The 24,259-nt window shown below is 35.2% G+C and overlaps 1 protein-coding gene across 1 annotated transcript in view; it reads right to left on the reverse strand.

Annotated features, from left to right (window-relative positions):
* Window positions 1–1,124: 1,124 nt before the first annotated feature.
* The window catches only part of TDRD12 (tudor domain containing 12), a 28,498-nt gene continuing 5,363 nt past the window's right edge, over window positions 1,125–24,259 (reverse strand). The window contains exons 7-28 of the mRNA XM_035543397.2: window positions 22,087–22,285; window positions 21,498–21,574; window positions 17,929–18,033; window positions 17,315–17,500; window positions 16,457–16,610; window positions 16,006–16,133; window positions 15,215–15,406; window positions 13,950–14,078; window positions 12,552–12,669; window positions 11,613–11,749; window positions 11,302–11,522; window positions 11,039–11,138; window positions 9,580–9,767; window positions 8,989–9,199; window positions 8,376–8,468; window positions 5,957–6,126; window positions 4,309–4,430; window positions 3,168–3,222; window positions 2,618–2,731; window positions 2,379–2,532; window positions 2,218–2,284; window positions 1,125–1,883 (exon numbers count right to left, since the gene is read on the reverse strand). Coding sequence (XP_035399290.1) covers window positions 1,798–1,883; window positions 2,218–2,284; window positions 2,379–2,532; window positions 2,618–2,731; window positions 3,168–3,222; window positions 4,309–4,430; window positions 5,957–6,126; window positions 8,376–8,468; window positions 8,989–9,199; window positions 9,580–9,767; window positions 11,039–11,138; window positions 11,302–11,522; window positions 11,613–11,749; window positions 12,552–12,669; window positions 13,950–14,078; window positions 15,215–15,406; window positions 16,006–16,133; window positions 16,457–16,610; window positions 17,315–17,500; window positions 17,929–18,033; window positions 21,498–21,574; window positions 22,087–22,285 — 3,006 coding nt within the window. The 3' untranslated portion in view covers window positions 1,125–1,797. The remainder of the gene's footprint in view (window positions 1,884–2,217; window positions 2,285–2,378; window positions 2,533–2,617; window positions 2,732–3,167; window positions 3,223–4,308; window positions 4,431–5,956; window positions 6,127–8,375; window positions 8,469–8,988; window positions 9,200–9,579; window positions 9,768–11,038; window positions 11,139–11,301; window positions 11,523–11,612; window positions 11,750–12,551; window positions 12,670–13,949; window positions 14,079–15,214; window positions 15,407–16,005; window positions 16,134–16,456; window positions 16,611–17,314; window positions 17,501–17,928; window positions 18,034–21,497; window positions 21,575–22,086; window positions 22,286–24,259) is intronic.

Here is a 24,259-nt window from a genome sequence, read left to right on the forward strand (position 1 = left end):
CATGGATAGCTTCAAAACACAGAACAAACTTTCTTCACAAAAGATGTTATACCATTGAGTTCCTTAGCACAAGAGTTAAAAGTTGACAGAGGTTCATAAAGCAACAAATCAAAGCAAAAAGTCCACAGAGAACCTCTTCCTCATGAAGACCCTAGTCAAAAATAGCTAGAGGCCAAGAGAACATTCTTGGAGTTTATTGCTACATTTTTTATAGTGTTCTTAAAACACTTGCTCTCGCCACCTGCTAAGAACATAGGGCTAAAGACAGCTTCTGCTTTTACCTGATACAGGGCTGCCTTACTTTTCAAACTTTAGAGATAATTTGTCTATTAGATTGTAGATTTTTCCACTGGTAGAAAATAATTTTACATTATATTTATATATCAGACAAGTCAGAAAGACACAATGTGTGAAGAAGGAAAAATCCTGCTCCATCGTATTTTTATGTAGGTCATGTGACAGTCTCCTCTTTTCAACACAAAGCAGAGCAAGACCAAAAATACAGTTGCATTAAGTTATTCTTATTAAGTACATTTAAAATTATTACAGCTTTGCAAGCACCTATGTTGAACACAGGCGAAGGTTATAAATTAAGCTCAGTTGTATTCAGGTTCCCAACAGTATTTTTTTTCTTTAAGCCATACATTAACAATTACCACAATTTATTCTGCCACATGCCAGTTTTCCACTGGCATCAGAAATATTCTTAAATATTCAGAAAGAATCTTTATTATATGCAAACAAAAGAAAAAACGTAACTGTTAGTGCAAGCATATTAAGACATTCCTCTCCCCAAAGAGATTAGCAAAGGCATCCTAATGTTTCTTGAAAGAGTAATTCCCAACTGGTAAGTATATTCTTCATGTTAAAAATACAGCAAAATTTTAGGCTTCTTAAAATAAATCTGTAAAGCTAAATCTCTATTCTAAGTCATCATATAGTTCCATTGGAGAGACTAACATGTTTTAAAGATCTACAGATGCAAAGAGATTGGTACCAGCTTAATTTATTATGAGTAGCTATTACATTATTATTTCACTGTGAGATGTTCTGGTGTGTACAAATGTAACAGTGAAGAATTATTTACTGAAAGATGACATGAAAGCTCAAAGCCTTTGAGCTAGGCAGACAAGATTTTGTCCTTTATTAGCGTAAGAGTTTTAGCTAGGTGAGAGGAAATTGAATAAAGAAGAGAATTCACAACACATGAAAACGTCAAACTGAAAACAAACACTGAATTTTCTACCACAATGCTCATTCCGCTAATACTATGCAGCAGTTTGCTAATAGTTAGCTGCACAGTACAGTATTTCATGCCAAGTCCATGTATTTCCAGTCAGGTAAAGATTGCCATCTGAGTTCAGGCATCATTTATTCATGCAGAACTGAAACGGGCAATTGCTACAAAACTGATTCTGTATGCGTGTGAAGGAATGTAGAAATAATTGACAGACCATCAGAGTTTGTGAAATTGCAGAAATTACTAACTATTGCTAACACAGCAAACTCAAGTAAGTAAAGCTCTTTAATTACTTAAAAGTACACATGTACACATCATCATTAAAGCCAACAATTTTGAAGCAAAAGCACTAGACAATATACATGAAGTTCTTCTGGAAAGTATTTTTTTCAGATGCTTAGAACACAAGAAGGACTTTACTTACTATTTTCTTCCAAAAATTAAACACAGTTCTGCAACCTATACGTTCAGTTTCAACGATTTTAGGGGGAATGGTCATGCAATAGACAATGTTTTGCAACGTTATCCTTAACAGACAATAAAGATCTATCTCCACATTACTCATCACTTTCTACACTGCTGTCGTCTGAAGACTCAACCAGATCTTCGGTTACTGCAGAAGTGCAATGCAGCTTTTTACTACCTAGAAGTAATTAACAAAGTATAAAATTTATAAAGCAAGAAAAGACAAGAGCTTCAAAACAAACATGTAGAAATACAAAAAGCCTTTAAGGTACAAACTAGACCAAAACACTAAACTTCTGCACCAAACTGTCTGTGCTATTCTGATTGAAAAATACCTGTCTGCCCATGCTTTGCTAGAGGTTAGAGGTCCTCTCATCTGTTTTCACAGGAGCTGGGCAAGCCAGCTTAGTGTCATACTTATAAAACAACTGAATATTCCAGATAAAATCTATGCAATAAAAATTAGGATGATAGACATTTCATACATGATAAACATTGACTTCAATCCTTACCAACTGGAAAAGGACCCTTGTCTTCAAAATCTTCCCAGTGTTCAAAATCAAAAGACACATGAGGATTCTGTCAACAAAAAACACAGTCTGAAATATCTGTACTAAAGCACAGCTAGTATGTTTGAAATATTCAGTAATTCTCAAATCAATTTTCCCTTCACCTTGTTCTTTAGTAACTTGCACCATGCTCCTTTTTTCTCTTTTGTGAGGATAATAGCAGCCTCTTTATCCTTAATCACACACGATGACTTTTCTGTAAGTATGTACTGATGTAGCTCCATGTCAGCCAAATAAAGTTTGTCTCCTGAACAAGCACTAAATTATGAAAAAGTTTTTTAAAAATAAATACAAACTAACAGCCACATTTCAGGTTTATTAAACTTAAATTTCATAAGCTTACCTGAAAATTACCTTTTCTTTAGAAAAGTCACATTTATAGTCAGCAATACCTGCTATTTTTACCTTCACTGTAACAGTCACTTCATTTTGAAACCATTTTATTTCTGGATAAAAGCTAGAATAGAGAAAGATTAATTGGAGTTAGCCCAAACAGAAAATAAACCGTCTTGCATACAACTAGAGTTCTCCCATTAGGTTGCCAACAAAGGGGTGAGTTTCAGCACCTGTATGTGTATCCAAGCCATAATAATTTGACTCTAAGTAGCAATATCAGGAAACCTTAAGTCTGGAAACAGCGTCAGCCTCACTTGCTACAAAAGCAATTTGACCTCAACCTTTGAAGGTGCATATTTATTAGCTCAAGAGGCAACACATACACCACCACCACTGGTCTCTCGAGCTCAATGCCAATTTAACAATTAAAGGATACTTCTACCTGTATTGTATCTATTTACACATAAAACAGATAATCTCAATAAGAATAATTGTCCTGTTTGGCAGTTCACATTAAAAAGCAAGCATGGTAGCAAAATCACTCTGAATTTTTGTACCATTTATGCTGATGCAGGGTAGAGTCTTCTGCTTCCTTATTTTGAGCTATACCATCTGAAAATAAGAAATCGAGGAAGATATTTTATACTTATCTATACTATACAAACCAGATTCGAGAATAGCCCAGTACCACCATAGAGATAATTCACTAGCAATCAGATTACTAGTGCAAGCACTACTGCAAGCACGTATTTGGTACTTATGTCAGGTACTTCCTATCTGGAAATATTCTATTAAGCTAGTAATTCAACTGAAATTTCAACTGAAAAGTATTGGAGTTGGTATTAAAAAAATAAAAATCACACTTTCCAGGTCAGATAAAGCATTTTTTTTCAGTCTTCCAGACATTAGTTGATACCTGAAACGTGTAATTTTAGGAACTGGGTAAATGTTTCAGGGGTTCACTAAACAGCTAAAATTGATATTATCATCAGAGCTTGAAACACGGCATTACAGTCACTCTACTATACCAAGTAAAAACAAAAATAAAATGTCTTCCATGATAAGTATTACACGACCTTGCAACTTTTTTAATCATTCAGCCCTCATCTCTCCAAATTCACATGCTAACTGGAGCTAGACCATCTTCTGTCCTCTTCTACGGCTGACATCAAGTCACGTGCTTTTAAATTCTCTGCTGACTGAATACCAAAACCTTGAGCATTAGATTAAGAAAAAAAAAAAAAAAAAAGCTGTTTTCTACCACCCTGAATCTGGGGGGGGGGGTGGGGTGGGGGGTGGGGGGGGGAAATCAACCTCCCGGTGAACGATGCTGTTTTTCACCTCAGATATTCCAACAGAGGTTAACTTCCTTCACCCTTACAGCTTTTGAAAGCAAAATGCTCTTTCTCTCCTTGGGAGTTATTTCCTGCTCACCATTCCATATAGAGCCAAACAACTGAGTGTTTCAAGGACAGAGTATGTCCCATACAGTAAAACAGATGTATTCATGTGGCTTACTCACACAGCAGCTTCAGGCTACTGACTGTGAGGTATTTGTGACTTAACATAAACTATATGGTGCTACTCTGTATATTCAGAAAAAAAGGATGCAATTGAAAAAATGGCTTTCAGGTTAACATTTTAGGGCTTAACTTGAATGAAAGTTTTAAATTTTTTGGTAACAAGGAGAACACTTACCACACAGATGATTCCCCATAGCCATTTTAGAAGATTTACAGTTTTCAGTAGAATTTTCTTGTATGGACATGTTCTGAGGATCAGACACATTCTCTGGATGGGCTGTGTCCTCCTTTATGCTTCTGAACATAGAAAAAAATGTTTTTAAAATAAAAGGTTCATAAAATAAAAGGTTTAAGAATGTTAAATATTCAAAGAATTCCAAATCATAGTTGGAAGACCTATTGGAGTTAAGTTTCTCATTCTAACATATATTAAAAAAAAAAAAACACTTCTAAAATGCACTTCTAGCAATCCTGAAGCCTCACCCACAGGGTTACTGAAGTTTGTTAACACAGTAAGAAGCTTTTAGACAGTAATCCAAGTCAGAAGAACATTTAAACTTCTGACGGTGGCAGTATTTCCTTTGAGTCAAAAAATCTGTTGGTCTTTGTGTGTGATGGACCTGGATAGGAAACTGGTTACCTTTCAAAAAAGAATTCCAGTTGGTCTGGGGGCTTTTTGGTCATGTTTCATTCTGACTCAGAAAAAATAAAAGTTTTAGAATATCTGTCCTGGTTTCAGGTAGGACAGAGTTAATTTTCCTCCTAGTAGCTGGCAGGGTGCTATGTTTTGGATTAGAATGAGAAGAGCGCTGATAACATGCTGATGTTTTAATTGTTGTAGAGCAGTGCTTACACCAAGCCAAGGACTTTTCAGCTTCTCACTCTGTCCTGCTAGCGAGCAGGCTAGGGATGCAGCAGGAGCTGGGAGGGGACAGGCCCAGGACAGCTGACCCAAACTGGCCAAAGGGGTATTCCATACCATATGGCGTCATGCTGAACAATATATAGGGGTGGCTAGCCGGGGTGGGGGGCTGGCTGCTCGGGGATAGGCTGGGCATCGGTCAACGGGTGGTGAGCAATTGCATTGTGCATCACTTATTTCGTACACATTATTACTATTAATACTATTATTATTATTATTATTGTTATTATTTTTCCTGTCTTAATAAACTGTCTTTATCTCAACTCACAGGCTTCACTTTCCCGTTTCTCTCCCCCATCCTGGAGAGGGAGGGGGGAGGGTGAGCGAACGGCTGTGTGGTGTTTGGCTGCCAGCCGGGCTAAACCACAACAGTAAGAGACCTCTGGCTTTACAGATTACAAATAATACCTGCAATAACAATTTTAAGAACTCTATGCTTGCAAGAAAGTGAAGTATTAATCGTCACACTATGTAAATTACATCAACTCAGTTAGTTGCCCAAACTGACTACAAACTACTAACTACAAACTAGCTTTACTAGCTGTACTCAAGATGCAGGAAACATTGCAACAGAGTCAAGCTATGTGAGAAGCTGCTGATCATAATAAAGACAACAGAATTTGAATTTACACGTTTTTATGACAAACTTGACTATCTGCATCAAATGCTAGTTTAACATCTTGAAGACTTTCTATTTTTCTTTCCATAATGCTCATGTGACTAAAGAACAGTTAGAGGAAAGCAGATGTCACAAACACTGCTGTCTCTGTTTAAATGAAAATCATACTCAGTACCAATAATATAAATATCCTGTTCATAAAGTTACTTTTTTCCTAGTAAAATATATGCTGAAAATAATACATATTTTAAATATATATTCCAAATAATTGGAAACACTTACGAAGGCTCCAAGTTGTTCATGTGATTTAGTTCCTTCACATGTACACATAAATTCTGGAGTTGCATTATGTGTTCTGGATTGTCAGTTCCCAGACCCGTAGACAGAATCTCAGATCGCACACTGTATTCATTGACATACATCTTCAAATCCGAAAGCCTGGTAACCCGGACCTTGAATTACAAAACATGCTAAATGAAAACCATAGCTCATTAATTGTTTCTCTCCAATTCTAAGCTGTTCTTTAGATAAAATTTTGAAAATCTGAAAATTAATGAGTATATGTTTAAACATGAAATGACTTACTCATGTTCAATTGTTTTCAAAGGATCACCATCTTTTTCATTGTTGTAACAACTCAATTAACTAGTAGGTAGCCCCATCTAAAAGAACCAACATGGAAATGAAGTAGAAAATCCTAGCCTCGATTACAAAAATTACAGCCAAAATACACACCATACAGTTAGAATAACTTCTAGATCCAAATCACAATAAAACTGCTGGGTGGGGCCCCAGTTTTATTGAGAGGAATAAAAATAAAAGCTAGCAATCAAAGAGAAAAGATTGAGATATCATATCAGAAATTAAGCTATTAAAGAAAATTACTTTCAGATAATTTTCTCTTTCCATTTTTCGTCTGATTGAATAGACAGGAAAATAAAGCATGATATATTCCAAAGCACAGGAATACCTTACTTGGGCAGGACCAGGCCGACACAAGAAATGCATCATGATCCTGGGATGTGGGGAAGCCTTTCTGATCAACTTGTCTCAACCATAAAAATGATCCCTCAACTTGTGAGCTATCTGACAGCAATTCTTAAAAGAACTCCGTGCCCTTAAAATTATTTTTGACACAGACATTGTAACAACACAACTAGCTTGTTAAGGTCATTAATGAAGACTTAAAATGCACCTTGATTTTTTCTTTGTCCTTTGACTTTACTTTCAGAATAGATTCTTGACTTTCCAAACAAAACAAAAAGAAAAATAACAACCCAACAACAAACAACCCACACCCTTTCAATTAAAACACAGCCTTAAGGTAGTTTTCTACCTGCAAGATTTTGGGAGAATAGGCCAATACTCAGGGGAAACATCACTGCATGGATGACCTACTCTTCTCCTCCCCACTTTTCCCTACCTATCACCTTCCAGTCAGCACCTCTAACATGGGTACTTGGCCCAGTCCAGTTCTGCCACCTTCACAGGCCAGGGAACTGACAGAACAATACAAAGATGGCACTGACCTTAACAGGCTGATTTCAGGAAAACCTAACAAGTCAGCTTTGACAGAAACAATAATTAAAGCGATTTCATCATGTCTGAGATTACTACAATGAAACAGTGTAACAAAATCAAAAACTTCAGCATCTTGAACATGAGAGTCGGCCTTTATATCCAATTGATGTTTATTAGTTTTGTTTTGAATGCCAACAGAAAGAAATGCAGCTGATGAAGAAAAACTCACAATACTACCCATTAATGCTCCGCAAGACCAAGACATCTTCCAGATGTTAGTTAGTGGCAGCAAAGTGTTAAAAACAAAACCCCACACACAAACTAAGAGCACTCATTCTTCCTATTCTGACGAAGAAAACTAAGGAAAGAAGTTTAAAGGATTCTTTAAATTTGCAGAAAAGCTTAGAATAAAACTGGCTAAGGAAAAAGGGTTACAAGAAAAAAAAGCAAAAGAATAAGAAGGTAATTTGAAAAGATTGTCAAATCTAAAAAGCCAACAGCATCGCCATCACTGAAACAGCAGCAGCAACACAATACAGCTAGTTATACAATAATCATCATTTTCAGTGTGAACAGGTGGCATGTCCTTTTTGTCCCACTCCCACTGGTGCAAGAACCAGAAAAGACAGCAAAGGCTTACAAATATAAACAGAATAAACTAAGCCTAATGTAAGAGGTCTTAGAGATTAGCAAACAATGTTAGACGACCAAAGCATCATTATCTCAGAGGTACGTGTGGCAAACTACAAAAATGATTTTACAAAAAGCTTAATAGTATTTCCACAAAACACTTGTTTTTAACTTCATGAAATAGTCTGGATGACATAATTAATTTGATACTCTGTTACTGGCACATTTTCAGCTCTCCAGATTTACAGTTCAATTTTTAATCACTCACATATATTCCATCTATAAACAAACATTCATATTAATTGCAGAACAGCTGAAGCTGTGAGGAGGGAGTCATGTAAATCAACCCCCCTTTTCAAGCAGGGCTACCCAGAACCAGTAGCCCAGGACTGCATCCAGATGGGCCTTCAAGTATCTCCAAGGATGGAGAGCATAAAACTTCTCTGAGCAATCTGTTCCACTGCTTAGTTACACGTGAATGCTACGTAGATTAAAATCAGAATATATTTCTGCCTGTGCTCCTTTTTTAACTCAACAACACCATACCTACCATTGGGTCAATCCAAACTGTATTTCCTAGGGTAAGTACTATTCTTGCTTCATGTGGTTTTCCTTTAATTTTGTGATGAATATAATGGGTTACCTAGGAAAAACAAAACACCACCTTTGAGATGTATACCAATGTAACTTTGCATTTATTTGAATTGTAATGAAACATCATCTGAGCTTAACAATAAGAGTATTTAATATATCAAAACAGTTTGAGTAAACTAATGAAATACTGTAATTTTACCATGGATTAAAGTACTGTTAAGTCTTTAAGGAAGGAACTTATTAATAGAAGACTACCCAAGCACAGGTCAATTTACAGAGGCTGCCCTTCCATTACTCCCCACAGACTTAAAAGTAGCAATAACTTGTTCTGGAAGAAAGCATTTAAGTCACATAGGAGAAAATCCCATAGATTTCACTTTATTTTTTTGCAGGCAAACAAAAACTAAAAGTCAACTTCTTAGAATCTGGACCACTAACAGATATTTATTGATAAGACTAAAAACAATTAAATTTGATAACTAAGTTTGCAGTTCATAATTGTTTTCCTGTAGAAAACAAACACATAAAAGAACCTAAGGGAAATACTATGAAAAAAAGATGAGTATTACCATTGGGTTCCATTCAATTTCATTATCAATGGGTTTCACTCTACAAACAATAAATTCCACAGCCTGAGGTGGCAGATGCTGAAATCTTGCAGGTAAGTGAAGAAGCTGAGAGCTCTGAACTTGACGTGTTCTGCCTTCATCTATGTATTTGATTTTGACATTAAAGAACAAGTTTTCTTCTTCTTTTGGAGGAGTCTCTACCACCTGAACCCTTCATATAGTGGGAGAACATAACAGAATGAGTATTCATCCAATCAATTGTAAGAAGCTTTTTTGTTTGTTTGTTTGTTTTTAAATCTACACATGTAAAAAAAATTTCACAGTAAAATACTGAATTCTGTGTGGGCATATGCATATGTGCATGTGTGATCATTTATTTTCCATTTGGTAACTTAAAAAGCATATGTTTGGCATTTTGAAGACTGATCTGAATACAGCAGTGATTTTTTGCTGTTTTCAGGGCAGGATGGGGAGGTAGATGTTAAGTGGTTTTTTTTCGTTTTTAAAAACAAACAATGAAAGGTTTAGATAATTTTTTTCCTTATATAAAAGTGCACATGAATAAATTAAAAATAACAACACAACACTTACCTGTGAAAAACTGTTTCCTCACATAATCCATACAGAGCTAGCTTCTCCACCTTTTTAATGGGAACTTGATTACTAGTCTCCTTAAAATATTCATTGATTTCTTCAGCAAGAGTTGTATATTGGTCCTGTTGTTTATCTACTATACGACCAAAGTAGTCTGTTGCATTTACAATGTGGAGAGGCAGTATCTGAAAGAACAAAAGGTATTAGGGAAGGAAAAAAAAAAGGACTGATGATATCTCAAATTAATGAGATGTGGAGATGTGTAAGTTTTCATATTCAAGGTCAGCCATCTATTCACAACCCACAGAGGAGGCAGAGAGACTACTGCAAACACACATTCAGAAGATCATGTATTATTACTATATTATTCTTAAGATAATAAATAGTATTAACTGACCATATTCCAGTCGATGGAAATATATAGCACAAAAACCATCAAGCCTCAGTTGGTGGTATTCCACTTAAAAGAACACCAGTGAGCTACACTATTATCTGTGAAGCTACCAACTACTAAGGCATTCCACACCATCCTAGCTTAATTCTTAATGTTCTCCAACTTTAAGATGAATTTTAAAAGAGCTGACTGGGGAAACATGTAATGGCATTGCATTATTGTTCTCTTTATTAGGCCATCACTCTGAAAATTTTGCATTAAGAATTGCATTAATAAAAATAAAGATTATACTATTATCAACTCCAATGCATAAAATTCTGGGTGTACTGTCTAAATGTCATACCACGTAGAAATACTGAAATAAAGCTAGGTATACAATGCAGATAGTAAGAAGACCAGACATTTGATTTCCACTTCATAAAAATCCCAAAAGAGCACAACATGACTTCAGCTCTTAAAGAATGGAACCCATTCTAATATTTCCTAACAAAGAGGAAAATGAATACTTATCAAAGTGATAACTGATTTGCTAGCTGATTTGTTAATGCTGCAGTCAGCAGAAGCAAGCAGATGATGTCAAGAAATCAGTCCTGACCTTAGGCACTACAAAAACTAGATACAGCTTGTCAAAGAGTCTGAACTCATACCTACCAAGAAAAACTTCTATATTAGGCAGAATTGGAGTGACAAAAAATAAATAAAAAATACACTCATTTCTCCTTATTTTCTACTCTTGCAGCCATTGACCTTTGGGTACTGATAGTGCCCATTAACTGCATGAGCTGAATGCACCTGAACTCTGCAAAAGACAGGACAGGAAGATTATGGAAGCAGTTCATCCAAGGGGCAAATTTAAGGACAAATCTGGCACAATTCATATTTATGCTGCAACCCCTTCAAGGGAGAGAAGAAAAAAGCTAAACACCAGCAAACATTTTTGAGATACAATACACATATTACAGCAGTATTAATGTAAACGTTAAAAATATGTAATATGCTGAAGTACCTATTTAAGACCTGCCTTCTTAGTACCCAAAACCAAGATAAATAACAATAACTTACTGTCACAAGTCCAGATGTTTGTGTAATTTTATTTGGCATATTCTGGAGCATGTCTATTTGTAAATTAATTTGATGACGGTCTGGACACACTGTTCTATTCCTGCGTATTAAAAAAAAGTTAAAAAAAATCATGAGCAAGATCTGATCTGAATGAAAGTACTCAATAGGAAAATTTATTAAGTAAGTAGAAGCAGTCATCATTCAAGGCACACAATTCCTTCTTGCACAAGTATGAATGTTAGGAAAATGTGGTATATCCTTACTTGCAAATTCCAAATGCTTTAAGATAGGGGCACAGTGGCCTTGCAAACTTCTTTTCTTCTTCAGCTTCTAGCACCCTGGCTGTAAAATCATGCAGTTCCAGAGGAATTTCAGCTTCAGCACGCTTCAAATAGCGCAGGATCCCAAGAGCATGACATGTGTTGTTTTCTGTTAGCAGTATGACTGACCTTGCCTTTATATGTTCCTGATCTACAGATGATTCCTAAAACATATGCATGCATTTCTAAGCTTTTATTTATCCACCAAATAGTTATCAAATGTTAATATTAATTTGTTGAAGATTTATTCAAACCTCTATCACATTATGGAAGTTGTCAGACATGTTGTATAGACGTTGACCAAAGATTCTTGGAGAAGAAGGAAAACTGAAATGTATCACGCAAGACGCATCTGTAATTCCCAAAAACTGCATGCAGTCATCTGTTAAAACTGAACACATGGTTTAAACACAAATGTAAAGGAACTGAAAAACTTTAAGCATGTGAAGTATTAGATCACATTTGCAATGCCTGTTTCCTTCCCCATCCGCTGACTTAAGAATTGAGGAAAATCTTTTCTCAATACACTTACATAAGGCATTACGTTTCTTCAACACATTTCATAAGCATATGGGGGACAGCATTACATGTTAGTTTCTAATCTGTGTAAATCTGAATCTCATAACAATATCAAAGAAAGAATAGGCCACAGCCAAATACTTCAGAAAATAGAAAACACTTCCAGTAACGCAGAAATGCTAACACTTTGAACCTCTAGATACAATTAAGTTAATCTTCTATTGACAGATAAAAGGGAAAAATTAAGTTTAAAACTCGTTAAGTCTTTGCTCTTGCAAAGAGTTCAAAAAAAAAGAAAAGAAATCTACCAGAACACTGGGGGAAACAATTATGTTAAGGCTTCAGATGTTCTGAATTTCAAACTGAAAATATCCTCTGTATTAGCAGAGGATCATGAAACCATGGAAATTCTCTGAAAGTACTAATGGTTCTTGTAACTAATAAATCAAACAACTCTTTTAATCTCCATCTAATAAGTAAGGCTTCCTGATGATTTCCCTCTCAGCAGTTTAACCCTCAGACCCGGGGGGGGGGGGAGTAGACTAGATGCAGCACTAACAAGTAAAAAGGTAACCAAGTGACAAGATAACCTAGTTTAAGTATTTAATGTAGAACATAGGTCACCATGAAGAAATAAACACAAATAGACAACTAGAAAACAAGAAAATACTCACCTAATACAACATGATTACCAGAAGCATAGCTTTTTGTCCAGTACTCTAAGACATACGTGAAGTTAAACTCCTTTTCTTTATGTATTTTCAAGGCAAATATTGAGTTGCTCTTCAGTGCCTGATGACAAAATAAAGTTACACATTCTTGCAATACAACAGTAACAGCTCTGAGAAAGTCTAACAGTGTATCTTAGTAGTATCTGGCATACCCTACAGCTACTGTAAATAGAAAGGCAAATGGAAAAAAAATTAGTAGAATTCTTAGGTTATTTATATGAAAAATACTTAAGCTTACTCATTTCCTGTATAAAATGGTAACTAATAAAGCCCGGCTTCCTATGGATTAATACATTAAGCATCTGTTTAGGAAGGTGCAAGGTTGATTTGAAGCTTTTCCCGCCATTAAGATGACCTCTCTGTTCTAAGGGGATTCCATTATCTAGTATCACACAGGCTCACATTTCAGACTCTCAAAGAGTGCTAAAAAACCCTCATTGATCTCCCACACTTAACTTGCATGAATAAAGAAGTCTCAATAAGGCTTTATATATTTGTCAATTCAAGGTTCACAAATTAATCACTACAAAAGCCTTTGTTATTTAGAAAGAAAGCATGTATAACGAACTAAGTTAAAGCTTTTTTTTTTTTTTTTTTAATGTCACTCAAGGTATTTGAAGTTGATGTACACAAGGATTACTACAAACAAGTTCTTCTAAAACCTTCAGTACTTCTGCAGCATTGACAAACTTTTATTTTTTTTAAGTGGTGGTATTTGAGCAGGGGGTGTTTTTGATATGCCTGAAGAAATTTAACCCTTGGACACTCAAGGAAAACAAAGTCTCAAGACAAAATCAGATTGGTTTCTGTTACCAGTCTTCAAGGACTAAGCATTCCAGATACACTAATTACGTTTTAAGAATCTTTCAAAGAACACAGGATCTACTCCAACTTCTGGGAGAGAATATATTTCTGTGTTTCAGGACTGACATATCTATTCCTATTAGATCCGAAAAGTCTAGCCATATATTCTTCTGCTATCCCACCCTTAAAACTACTGCTAAAGGTTTTCATTCTAATATCCTCATAGCCTGCCTCCTTTAGTAAAAAAAAATATCCCCACCATGCTGTCCAGGTTTAACAGTACTGCTTCACATCTCTTGCTTCCCAGTGAAATCTGACAGCTTTCCTCTCTTGCTTCATACTGTTCAAGGACTAGCAGAGACAATGAATGTACAGAGGATATTTTTTGTTTTCCATTGCTCTCTACTGCTGCGTTACCTGAAAAAAGATCAACTGCAGGAAAACTGTCTGTCTTTCTGAAATGCTGAGTACACATAGCTTGTTATATGTTAACAATCAAAAAAAAATGCGCCTATCTAAGTTTACTTATTTTGTTACCTGATGTACCATTTCTACTTCATCTGCTGAATCTGTGAAAACCAACACCTTCTGAAGATGATTAGGGGTAAAATCCAGTATTTTGAGTAACATAGCAGTTCTCTCACTGCTCACGCAATGCTGCACAACCTAGAAATCAACACAAAATAGCTGACTGATAATTCATATAATCTAAACATATTTTATAACATAATTCTTCATTTTAATGAACACTATGCATTGTTACACAATACAGCCTGAATCAAGGAAAAAAAGAATAAATGGTAGCTCTTCTGTTAAGCTTACAGAATATACAGTTCTCACACAGGACATCCACTTGATACCCTTCCAGAAGCATGTATTTACATCACATAATCAAACACCCATGTTTAAGCATTTGATGAAATGCTCCATTGAAACGACAGACATGATTTTTCATTCATTTAATTTTAGATGATTTTTCAATCTTTCAATCTATGTATGGCATTTTGAAGTACTACTGAAAACCTTCACGTTACAAAAAACATCCTGCTCCAGCTGAAACACTAAAGCATTTAAACACTGACATTATCAGTCCTGCCAAACTTCTAACTGGATTTCTCACAAGGAGGGGTATGTTTTCCAATTTGGGGCGATGCTTAGAACATCTAGTCTTTCAAGTATCCCAACATGCTCAATCCCCAATTTATGGCATAAATTATAAATTATTTTTAGACAGAAGAATTCAGATCATACTTACATTTTGTATTATTCTCAAGGGCTACCCTATATTTACGAGAAATTAAATATACACTTAGAAACACTCAATATCTTGACCTAAGATTTCCAGAAATAAGTTTTGTTGTTGCATGGCGCACTGCAGTAGAACAAGGTGTTTTTTAATAGCTCTGTGTTGGGAGAACTTACCCTGTAGTTTTGCCATTAATTAATACACAAGTTTATTAAAACAATAGTTGAAACAACTTTCTAGCAATTTTGTCACAAACTATACTATTTGGGAACACTCACATAAAATCCAGACTTATAAGCAAGAGTATGGAAATAGTTGAGGGAGTATCTTCACCCCAGTCCTAGAAACTAAGGTAAATGACCATCACCTCATTCAGTAAGGTTTTCTAAGAATCACCTCAGTTCATACGTGGGAAGTACGCCTGAGCAACCTGAATTATGATTCCTGCAATATCCAGTTACAACAAAGAACAGTTACATACATTGAGCTTGATCAGTACAGACAACAAGAAAGACACCTTGGTAAACCAATAGCAACATCACCCCCAAATTTTTACCTGATGTACATTTCCATAAATAGAAGCTTCTTCCATAGCTGTTATCACAACATAAGGATCGTTCATGAACTCCTTTATTAAATGTGCTATATGTTTATTCCAATGAGTTCCAACAGCAATAATTTGATGCGGTAAATATTCCCATTCTTCAGTAATAATGGTTTGCTTGTAGCAATCTAATATGGTAAAAACCTATAAACAAAAAAAAAAACTATCATCCTCTTACCCTATTCCAAGGAGTCTTTAAAAGCAGTTTAAAAGTGTATATTGCTCCAGCATACTGTTTTTTTTTTTTTCACATTACAACACAAAAGACTCAAGTTTTATATCCCAAAAGAAAGTGTTTGTGCACTTTTGCCCTATTATTTGAACACCTCTGAAGCAAGAAGAAAGTGCCAGAAGAACATGAAAGAACTGTGTGCACACATGCACACAAATATCCTCCCTGGAACTGACTATATTAATTGATCAAGGATCACAGCTAACACCCGAAGAAGCAGCTTCAGTAAACCCCTTGCCAATAAAATCTACTAGAAAAATGAATATTCAAGTATTCATAGTTAGAAAAAAAAAAGTTAGATTAATAGACCAAAGCTCTACTTCTCCAGTGTTTTGTTCTGTCAGAAATATACAGATAGAATTTTTCTTTTAATTCCGTTTCCTTCTCAACTTATACTCTAGCCAGAGGTTGAAGAAGGTTAGTATTTGCATCATTTTCCACTATCTACAAGACTGCCACATGCACAACAACTGGAACAGCATTTTACCAGCTGAATGCATAACCCATTTACCTGTTCAGTAGCTTCAGAGAACAGTACCTCGATCTCATCAAAAACAAGATGGCAAAGTCTACAAAACAATAAGCAGTTATGTTCATACAGTCTCAGGAAGCTGTACGGTGTAGTCACAATTACATCACCTACAAGTCAGAAGAAAAGACTGTTAACATTTTTCTTTTATGATTTTAAAGTATACAAGTAAAAAAACACTGTAGAGCAGGTCAATTTTATTAAAAAGACCACTAGATGATCTCTTGAGGTCCCCTTCAAAATTGTATGATTCTGCATACATTAAGGCAGAATAAGATACTGAAAAGTGTCTGTAAAGAGGCAGTTAAAATGCCCACTGTCACAGGTCAAACCTCAAGCAATAGAACAAAAATATATCTATTTCTGTTCCTTAACACTAAGCGCCAGTAACACTGTTCTCAAGCATAATTCAGAAAATAGAAAGTATTCTTACATCCTTGAATTTTCACTCTTTTAGCTTCTTCTTTATTCTGCCCAAGTATTATCAACGTTGGATGAAGCTGTCTGGAACATCTGCCGTAAGTTTTCAGCAACTCAAAAACAAGTTGTGCCTTCTTCCAGCCAGGACATAAAATAAGTGCTAGTGGCTACATACATATACACAATTTTACACCATAGTATTAGACAAGAAGTACAGTTCTTACAATTCTGAACATCTCAACAGTTAGGAAAAAAATAAGGTCTGCAACACAGGCCTTTATGCGCTTAAAAACTCAATCTTTTAGTATTGTATCATCTCATTAATGCAGATGCTACAGACCCAAGGAATCATACGCCAGGTTACCTGAAGACAAAAAGGATGCATGCAGTAACATAGCGTAAAAAGTCCAGAAATTTAACAGAAACAGCAGCACAGTCTAGTACAACCCCAAGTAACATACAGTCTTCAGCTAGAAGTCCCTTACAAACTCAGTAATTCTATAGTTCTGTGCTCTAATACAAGTTACAAAACAAGTTACAATATTTCAAACAGCTAATACATATTTGAATTTAGCAAAACAGACTAACTCCTTTAAAACAAACCTTCCTAAGAATCAAAGTGCTATAACATTAACCACTTATTAGACATAACTTGCTAAGTCTAAACTTCCAATGCAGTCATCATTTTAGACTTCATGCAGTCCATCTCCATAAGCCTTTACACGAAGGGCCTATAAACTGGCAAACATCATGAAGATATACTAAGATCACATTAGAAATATACATTCTAAACCCCCACTATTTTTTTGAATTATTATTCTTATTTGCACTTTAGAACAGAAAACCTGATATTACTCTAATATATACATACTCCATTTCTGTTTGGCAAGGCTTTGTAGCAGCTTCCCAATTGTAAGAACGTAAGAACTGGTGGAATATATAAAAAAGGGTCATTTCCTTGATGTGAGATGGCAACTACATCACATCCTCGAGCAACTGGCGGCCAACAGTAAGATTCTGTGAAGGTAGGGCCTAAGAATTTTTCCCGAGTAAGTTCCTAAAGAAAGAGATATTAAGAGTCCCATGTGAAAACTGTGTACTTACATATTGAAAAAAAAAAAAAAAGACAAGACACTATGTGATCTAAGAACTTTTTGACCCACTTCATGATAAATATTCTTAACATGCAGTATGAAAACAAATTCTTTGGGGTCAATGAGTTAAATTATGACATTGAAATTAAAGTCACACAACTTATGACAACAGCTGATATACCTGTAGAAACCTTACAGAAACCTGTAAGAAATTCTTACAGGTGTCTGTCAGCATCTCTCTAAAGTTTCTTCATTTATATGATCACATTAAAAACACGCTAGACATTCCTCAATCAAAATAAGGTATTATTATAACAACATATTTAGTATTTAAGGCTGAAACATATAATCCTTAGAAGAAATTCAATGTAAAATCAGATATTAGTATTACCTTTTTCAGATCATCATAAAGTGGTGCTTTTTCCAGAATTGAAGATGGCTCTATCTTGTTGCTAAGAAAGACAAAGTTCCCTTCTTCAGTAAGACTGTGAGAACTCTGAAACCATAAGTAGAAGACAGTATTGAAGGCAACACAAAATAAAAGGGTTTTAGTTTACTTATGATGACTCAAGAGCACTTCTTGTATTTAAAAAATAGATTTTGACAAAAAAATAGCAAAAACAAATTGTAAATACATTTTAAATGTGATTCATACATACTGATCAGCTACACAGAGCAGTGATGAGACAAATGCTCAGTATTTCTTTCTTAATGAATGATTTATAAAGTTCCTTTATAAAGACATAACACAACTGTCTTAAGAGAAACAACAAAGCTGGTAAGAGGGCTGGAAGGCATGTCCTATGGGAGGCTGAGGACACTTGGTTTGTCTAGTCTGGAGAAAAGAAGGCTAAGAGGTGACCTTGCTGCTTTCTACAACTTCCTGAGGATAAATGGAGATGGAGCTGCTGATCTCTGTTCCCTGGTAACCAATGATAGGACGCACAGGAATGGCACAAAGCTGTGCCAGAAGAGGTTCAGACTAGGTATTTGAAATTTTTTTCTAATCAGGGTGGTCAAACACTGCAGCAGGCTTCCTAGAAAGATGGTTGATACCCCACGACTGTCAGTGATTGAGAGGCACTTGAATAATGCCCTCAATAATATACTCCAACTTTCTTTTATCCCAGAAGGGGTCAGGCAGTTGGTCTCGATGACCTGAGCTTCTGACTGAGCTATTCTAATTAAGGTACTCAAAAAAAGCATTAGATGCTGGATGCACAGTTAGTGCTCAACTACAACAACAAAAACACAATTAATAAAAAATTACTGGTAAAATCCACTGTGGTGGCTTGGTCTCACAGCCAAGCACTCACAAGCCACTTGCTCACTCTCCCCTTCCATGGGGTTGGTGGAGAAGCAGGAGGAGAGCAAGAGATGTTAAAATACAGACAGGGTTGTTACCAACTACTGATGCACGCAAATCACACTCAATTTCAGGTAACTTAATTTGTTGCCAAGTAATACAAATATTTGAGTATCAACTTGGTTATTAGGAAACAGAAACAACAAAACATTTGCACACTGATGGAAAAACACCTTTCTTCCTTCATTTCCAGTCTCAACTTCTCTCCAAACTCCTCTCCCTTTGTAAGAGAACACAGGTTACACTCAGCTGCATCACTGAGGCAGCGAGCAGCACAAGTTGGCACTGCAGTCAGAACGTAGCAGATTGTCTTCGTTGCTCCTTCCATCTCACTTCTCTACAGTGTGGATCCTCCACTAGTTACAGACCCTTCAGGAGTACCTGCTCCAGCACTGATCACCTCCTGTTGCTCATATATTGGTGTTCCCTGTACCGTTTCTCACTTTTTTTCATTCCTTCCTCCTCCCCTGGTGTCTTCTACCCTTTCTTACGTATGTTTTCATAGGGTTGCCAACGACTTTGCTGACTGGCTCAGCTTTGGCCTGAACTGGGCCTGATGTGGAGCCAACAGACATCAGCCCCTAACCTCCTTCTAAAGACCACCTCTGTGGCCCCTCACTCCACTAACAAAACCTTCCAGACATATGCAGTACATTTGCACAGGACACGATAAATTGAAGTTAACGTCTGAAATACCTGTTGGTTATCTTCAATTTTATGAGTCTTCAGAGGATCAGAATTTAAGAACTGCAGGAACCTGAAAAAAGGGAAAATAATAAGTATAACAAATGCAAAAGCGAAGTACAATTTATAAATACCACCAATATCTCTAAAATCTCAAGAAGCAATTCACTCTCAAAATATTTTTCATGCATTATCTATGCTGAGGAGCAAAATCCTCTAACATGACTACAGAAATAAAGAAAACAGTTTTGAAAACTGAAGTCAGTATTTGCTTTTTAGTATCTGCATATAACCCCGAACAACGATTTGTAACAGAAAATTAGTAGCTTTCTCAAATTTAGAGGAAAAAAAAATAATCAAACGTCACTGTAGAAAGAAAGATTTCTTAAAAGTTTCAAGGAATGAAACAACGATTCTTTCCATCAGCTAGATACTGAATTTAAAAACTCAAACAACTCAGGCATATTAAGTATGGGTCAACTGATTTGCATCATAGTAAATCAAAGCACAGCACCAATCAAATTCAATTAAATATGAATTGAAAATATAAAATCACACTAACAATTGATATAATAAAGCAACTTAACATGTTTAGAGTGCAGAAAAATATCTCCCCATCAAATATTTGTTGATGAACCATAGTTGAGAAGGAACTACTTTATTGTACTCTGAATAAACATCAACAGCTTCAAACTCCCTTCTTGCCCAAAAATGTGCATATGTATTTTTTTCTCTTAAGTGATCAAGAACAGTAACTCAAAACATACACCACCACCTAAACCTCTGATTACAAAACCATTTCAGATATTTATCACAACGCACCATACCTGTCTGTGTGAACAGCTGACTTTTCCTTGCAAGGCAAGCCCGGAAATACTTTGACAATCTATCAAGAAAAGATGAAAACTATTTTTTACTTTGCACTAAAATACTGTTCAAGAAAGTATTTCTTCATCTACTGAGGTGAAAGTAGTTTTCTTACTTAACTGTAGGATTTTCCAAGTATTTTGGATTTCTCTTTGTACCGAATTATATGTTTGCCTGATTGAGGAAACAATTTTAATGAAGCAAAGCTCAGAAAATTATCTAACTTATTACGGAACAGTATTTTCTTTCAAGCACATGACAAGAACATTGCCCACAAAACAAAACAAAAAAAAAAAAACACTGGGTCATAGTCATATCTCAAGCAATAGCCCTAACGTGGATCTGAACTATTATTATGAATACACACTGCTTAGTTCTTAAACATCTTTCTAAAAAAAATAAAAAATGAGAAGTCTGTACACCTCACACTGGAGGAAAAAACACGTGAATGCACATGAAGGTAAATTGAACAACAGTGAAAATCCTCAGTGGAATAACTGTAGCAGACACTATATCCAGACTTATCCAAACGATACTCAGTTCTGAACTGGGGATTTTCTAACAATCATCTTTTATCACAAGCAATCAACAGGCATGACTTGGTCAAAGATCTGCATCACTCAGGTGGCTGATAAAGGTTATTTGGCATTACACTACTCAATGAATAAGAAGGAACTCCAATAAACGTTAACCATTCTGTAGCATAAGGACTATTTTGTTTTCAGGGCAGCATTAAAGTTTGCCTTCTTTTATATTTAGAAAACTGGAAGTCCTACTGTAGACAGCTATTATCTTCATAAAACCACAGCAAAGGAGTAAAAAAGGAGGCACAACCTTTTCAAGGATTAGTTTTTTTTTAACGTTCTGCAATTTAAAGAAAAGAAACAACATTCCACTCCAATTTAACTCTATCAATAATTACTACAGTCCCCCAGATCTGTTACATAGAAGAAACAGCTAGAAGACTACAGCATTCCTTATCTGTCCCATATATGCTTAATCAAATTCACCTTTGACAGTTTATTACACAATATGATACTTACAGATTCAGTACTTTCATTTAGATCCCTGCTTGACCTTTGGTACGTCTTTTCAGGAAAAGAACTAGAAACACTATGACCTAAGATAATCAGAAATTTTTAAGTTATCTGAACACATAAAAAGCCAGTAATGTTATTTACAGTGAGTTGCCACTGATTTGCTGTTTAGTTTCTTCTATCAGTTGCTAATCGCAAGGATTCGAATCACTATAAATGAGACAACTTACAGTAAACCCTACAGTTGTACAAGTACCTCTGTTCAAATAATTCTCTCCAAACTCAAAAACAACAGTAATGCACTACACAAGTAATTCCAGCAATATCTAATGCTATTAAACATATCAACAAATGCCCATGGAACTCACCTCTCATCCTTCCTTTATCTTGTATACTACAAAAAAAGGTATTAAAGTATGCCTACGTCTGGTGATTTGACAACTGTTTGTGAAGTCATAAGCATCTTTTGTTAGGATACCATTTGATCAATTGTTGATTCAAACTGAGACAGTAGAGTAGGTTCATGCTCAATATATCAATTAAAGACACACAGCATATTGTCTATTTGACTGTTTCTGACATACATGGTTCCTACCTGTTTCAAGATTCATTGGTACTTTCTCCTCGAACAGCACTGGCCTGAAAGCAAGTGTAGGATTAATGATTTTTACTGGAAAAGACTCAACATTTAACAACGTCTGGTTCTCTTGATCTTTTGCAGGACTTCCAGTATTCTCTTCAGTTTCCACAAAGCGAGCAAAGTTCTTTGAGACGAGATCATCATTAATGCATACCTAAAAAAAAAAAAAAAATCCTTATTGACCAGAATCACGTACTTATTTAGGGTATATCTGAAGTTTTAAATTATAGCAACATCTAAGCTGATAGACTAGAACTGATAGAAGGCATTAGACTTTATATGTACCTTCAAAGTTATTGCCTATGGCAAAGACATTACATTAATTAATTAATTTTTTAATTTAATTTTTTATTTATTATATATTTTTATATTATATTATTATATTATATATATAAATATATGTATATTTATATAACATGTATATTATATATGTATATTATATGTATATATATACATATAATATATGTATATTATACAACAAATATAAATATATAATATATATAAATATATAAATAAAATGTAATTAAATAAAAAAATTAATTAAAAGCATTAACAGCCTTTAACACTGAGTGCTCCAAGCGGACGCAAGTGAATTATTTTATAACTACAGTACAGCTGCTTAAGTCTGACAGTAACTACAGAGATTATTGGCAGAAGTTAAACATTTTGACAAGTGGAGCTATTTTTCCCCCTGAAGGTTTGAGGACTCAGTCTTATTATAGAATCATTGGTTTGGAACATACCTTAAAGATCATCTAGTTCCAACCCCCCTGCCATGGGCAAGGACACCTTCCACTGTATCAGGTTGATCAAAGCCCCATCAAAGCCCAAAGCAAGTATGAACGGGTATTTAAAGACACTTGAATAAAGCAGTTGCAAAATATTCTAAATATAACACAAAAGGTGTGAAAATGCAGTAAATAATTCACATAGCTGTCCATTTGAATTGCTTCCTGTATATTTATATTTTTAAAGGGACAATCTCATTGTAGGATGCAGAGTAATTCAGCTTAAACAACATCAAATGTTTCCTGAAAAACCTCGAAGACAATATTTGTTTTAAGCAAAGAAAATACTATAATGCTTGAAAACAGGTACCAGATTCTGAAAGACATACAATTTTACTGCACAGTTCAGTGTTACAAACTCCAAAACAGCTGTGCATTACAGCTCCAGGTAATCGAATGGAATAGCAAAAAACAACCAAACCAAACAAAAACAACAGAAAAACAACACCTTGCCCAGGATAATTCTAGTTCATTTAAAGTTATCTCCAACAATTCCACCTTAAAATGAAAGTGCTCTGGTTTTAACACTAATATCAGTGTTCACACATTTCTTATGCATTTAATACATTGTTTGGGCCAATTTTTTTGAATTCAAGTTCCATAAAATATTGATAGTCCTAAAATTTTTATTTGCTCTTTTAAAAAAATATTTTTTTTTAAACAGTGAAGAACTTAATGTATTGCTTCAAATTTTAACACGTCACTGAAATAAATGTGATTAGGACAATGAGGAAAAAGATGAACGAGGTTATAGTGAGTAGAATTGACTCTGTCAGGTATCCACTGCTGCTCAGCCTTTCACCAGACCAAGTTAGCAGGAAAAGAGCTTTGGGAACACAACATCCATTTTCTGTGAGCCTCATTTGTGATTTTTCTTGTACCCTGTCCTATAATTCTAACAGTTGTAATTAGACCTAAACCAAGCCAAATTGTAAATGATAAATTCATAAAACAAATTACCTTCATCAGAAGTTCCTAAAAATGAAAAAAACTTGAAAGAGCAAAAAGAAATTTGCATGAAATAACCTAAATGTGCAGTTCTTATGAGAATGTGTACTTTTTGTTATGCAAGATACCTTTGTGCAATGCTACAGACTTGTACTTCATTTGCCTGCCAATACCTTCAAAAGAAAGGTACACATGCATGAAAATGGAATTTCTGCCTCCTGGAACACCTCCAGAGAGTTACATCAACACAAACATAAAGTAATATCTTTAATAAGTTAATGATTTAGCTTCTACTGCATCTGGCAAATGACAAAACTCACTTGCAGATAACGCTTTTCAGTCCTAAGCTGATTACAGAGTTATGATTTACATAATAAAGCATACAAATGGGT

Source organism: Cygnus atratus, chromosome 12 (genome assembly GCF_013377495.2).
Source record: "Cygnus atratus isolate AKBS03 ecotype Queensland, Australia chromosome 12, CAtr_DNAZoo_HiC_assembly, whole genome shotgun sequence".
Lineage (NCBI taxonomy): Eukaryota > Metazoa > Chordata > Aves > Anseriformes > Anatidae > Cygnus > Cygnus atratus.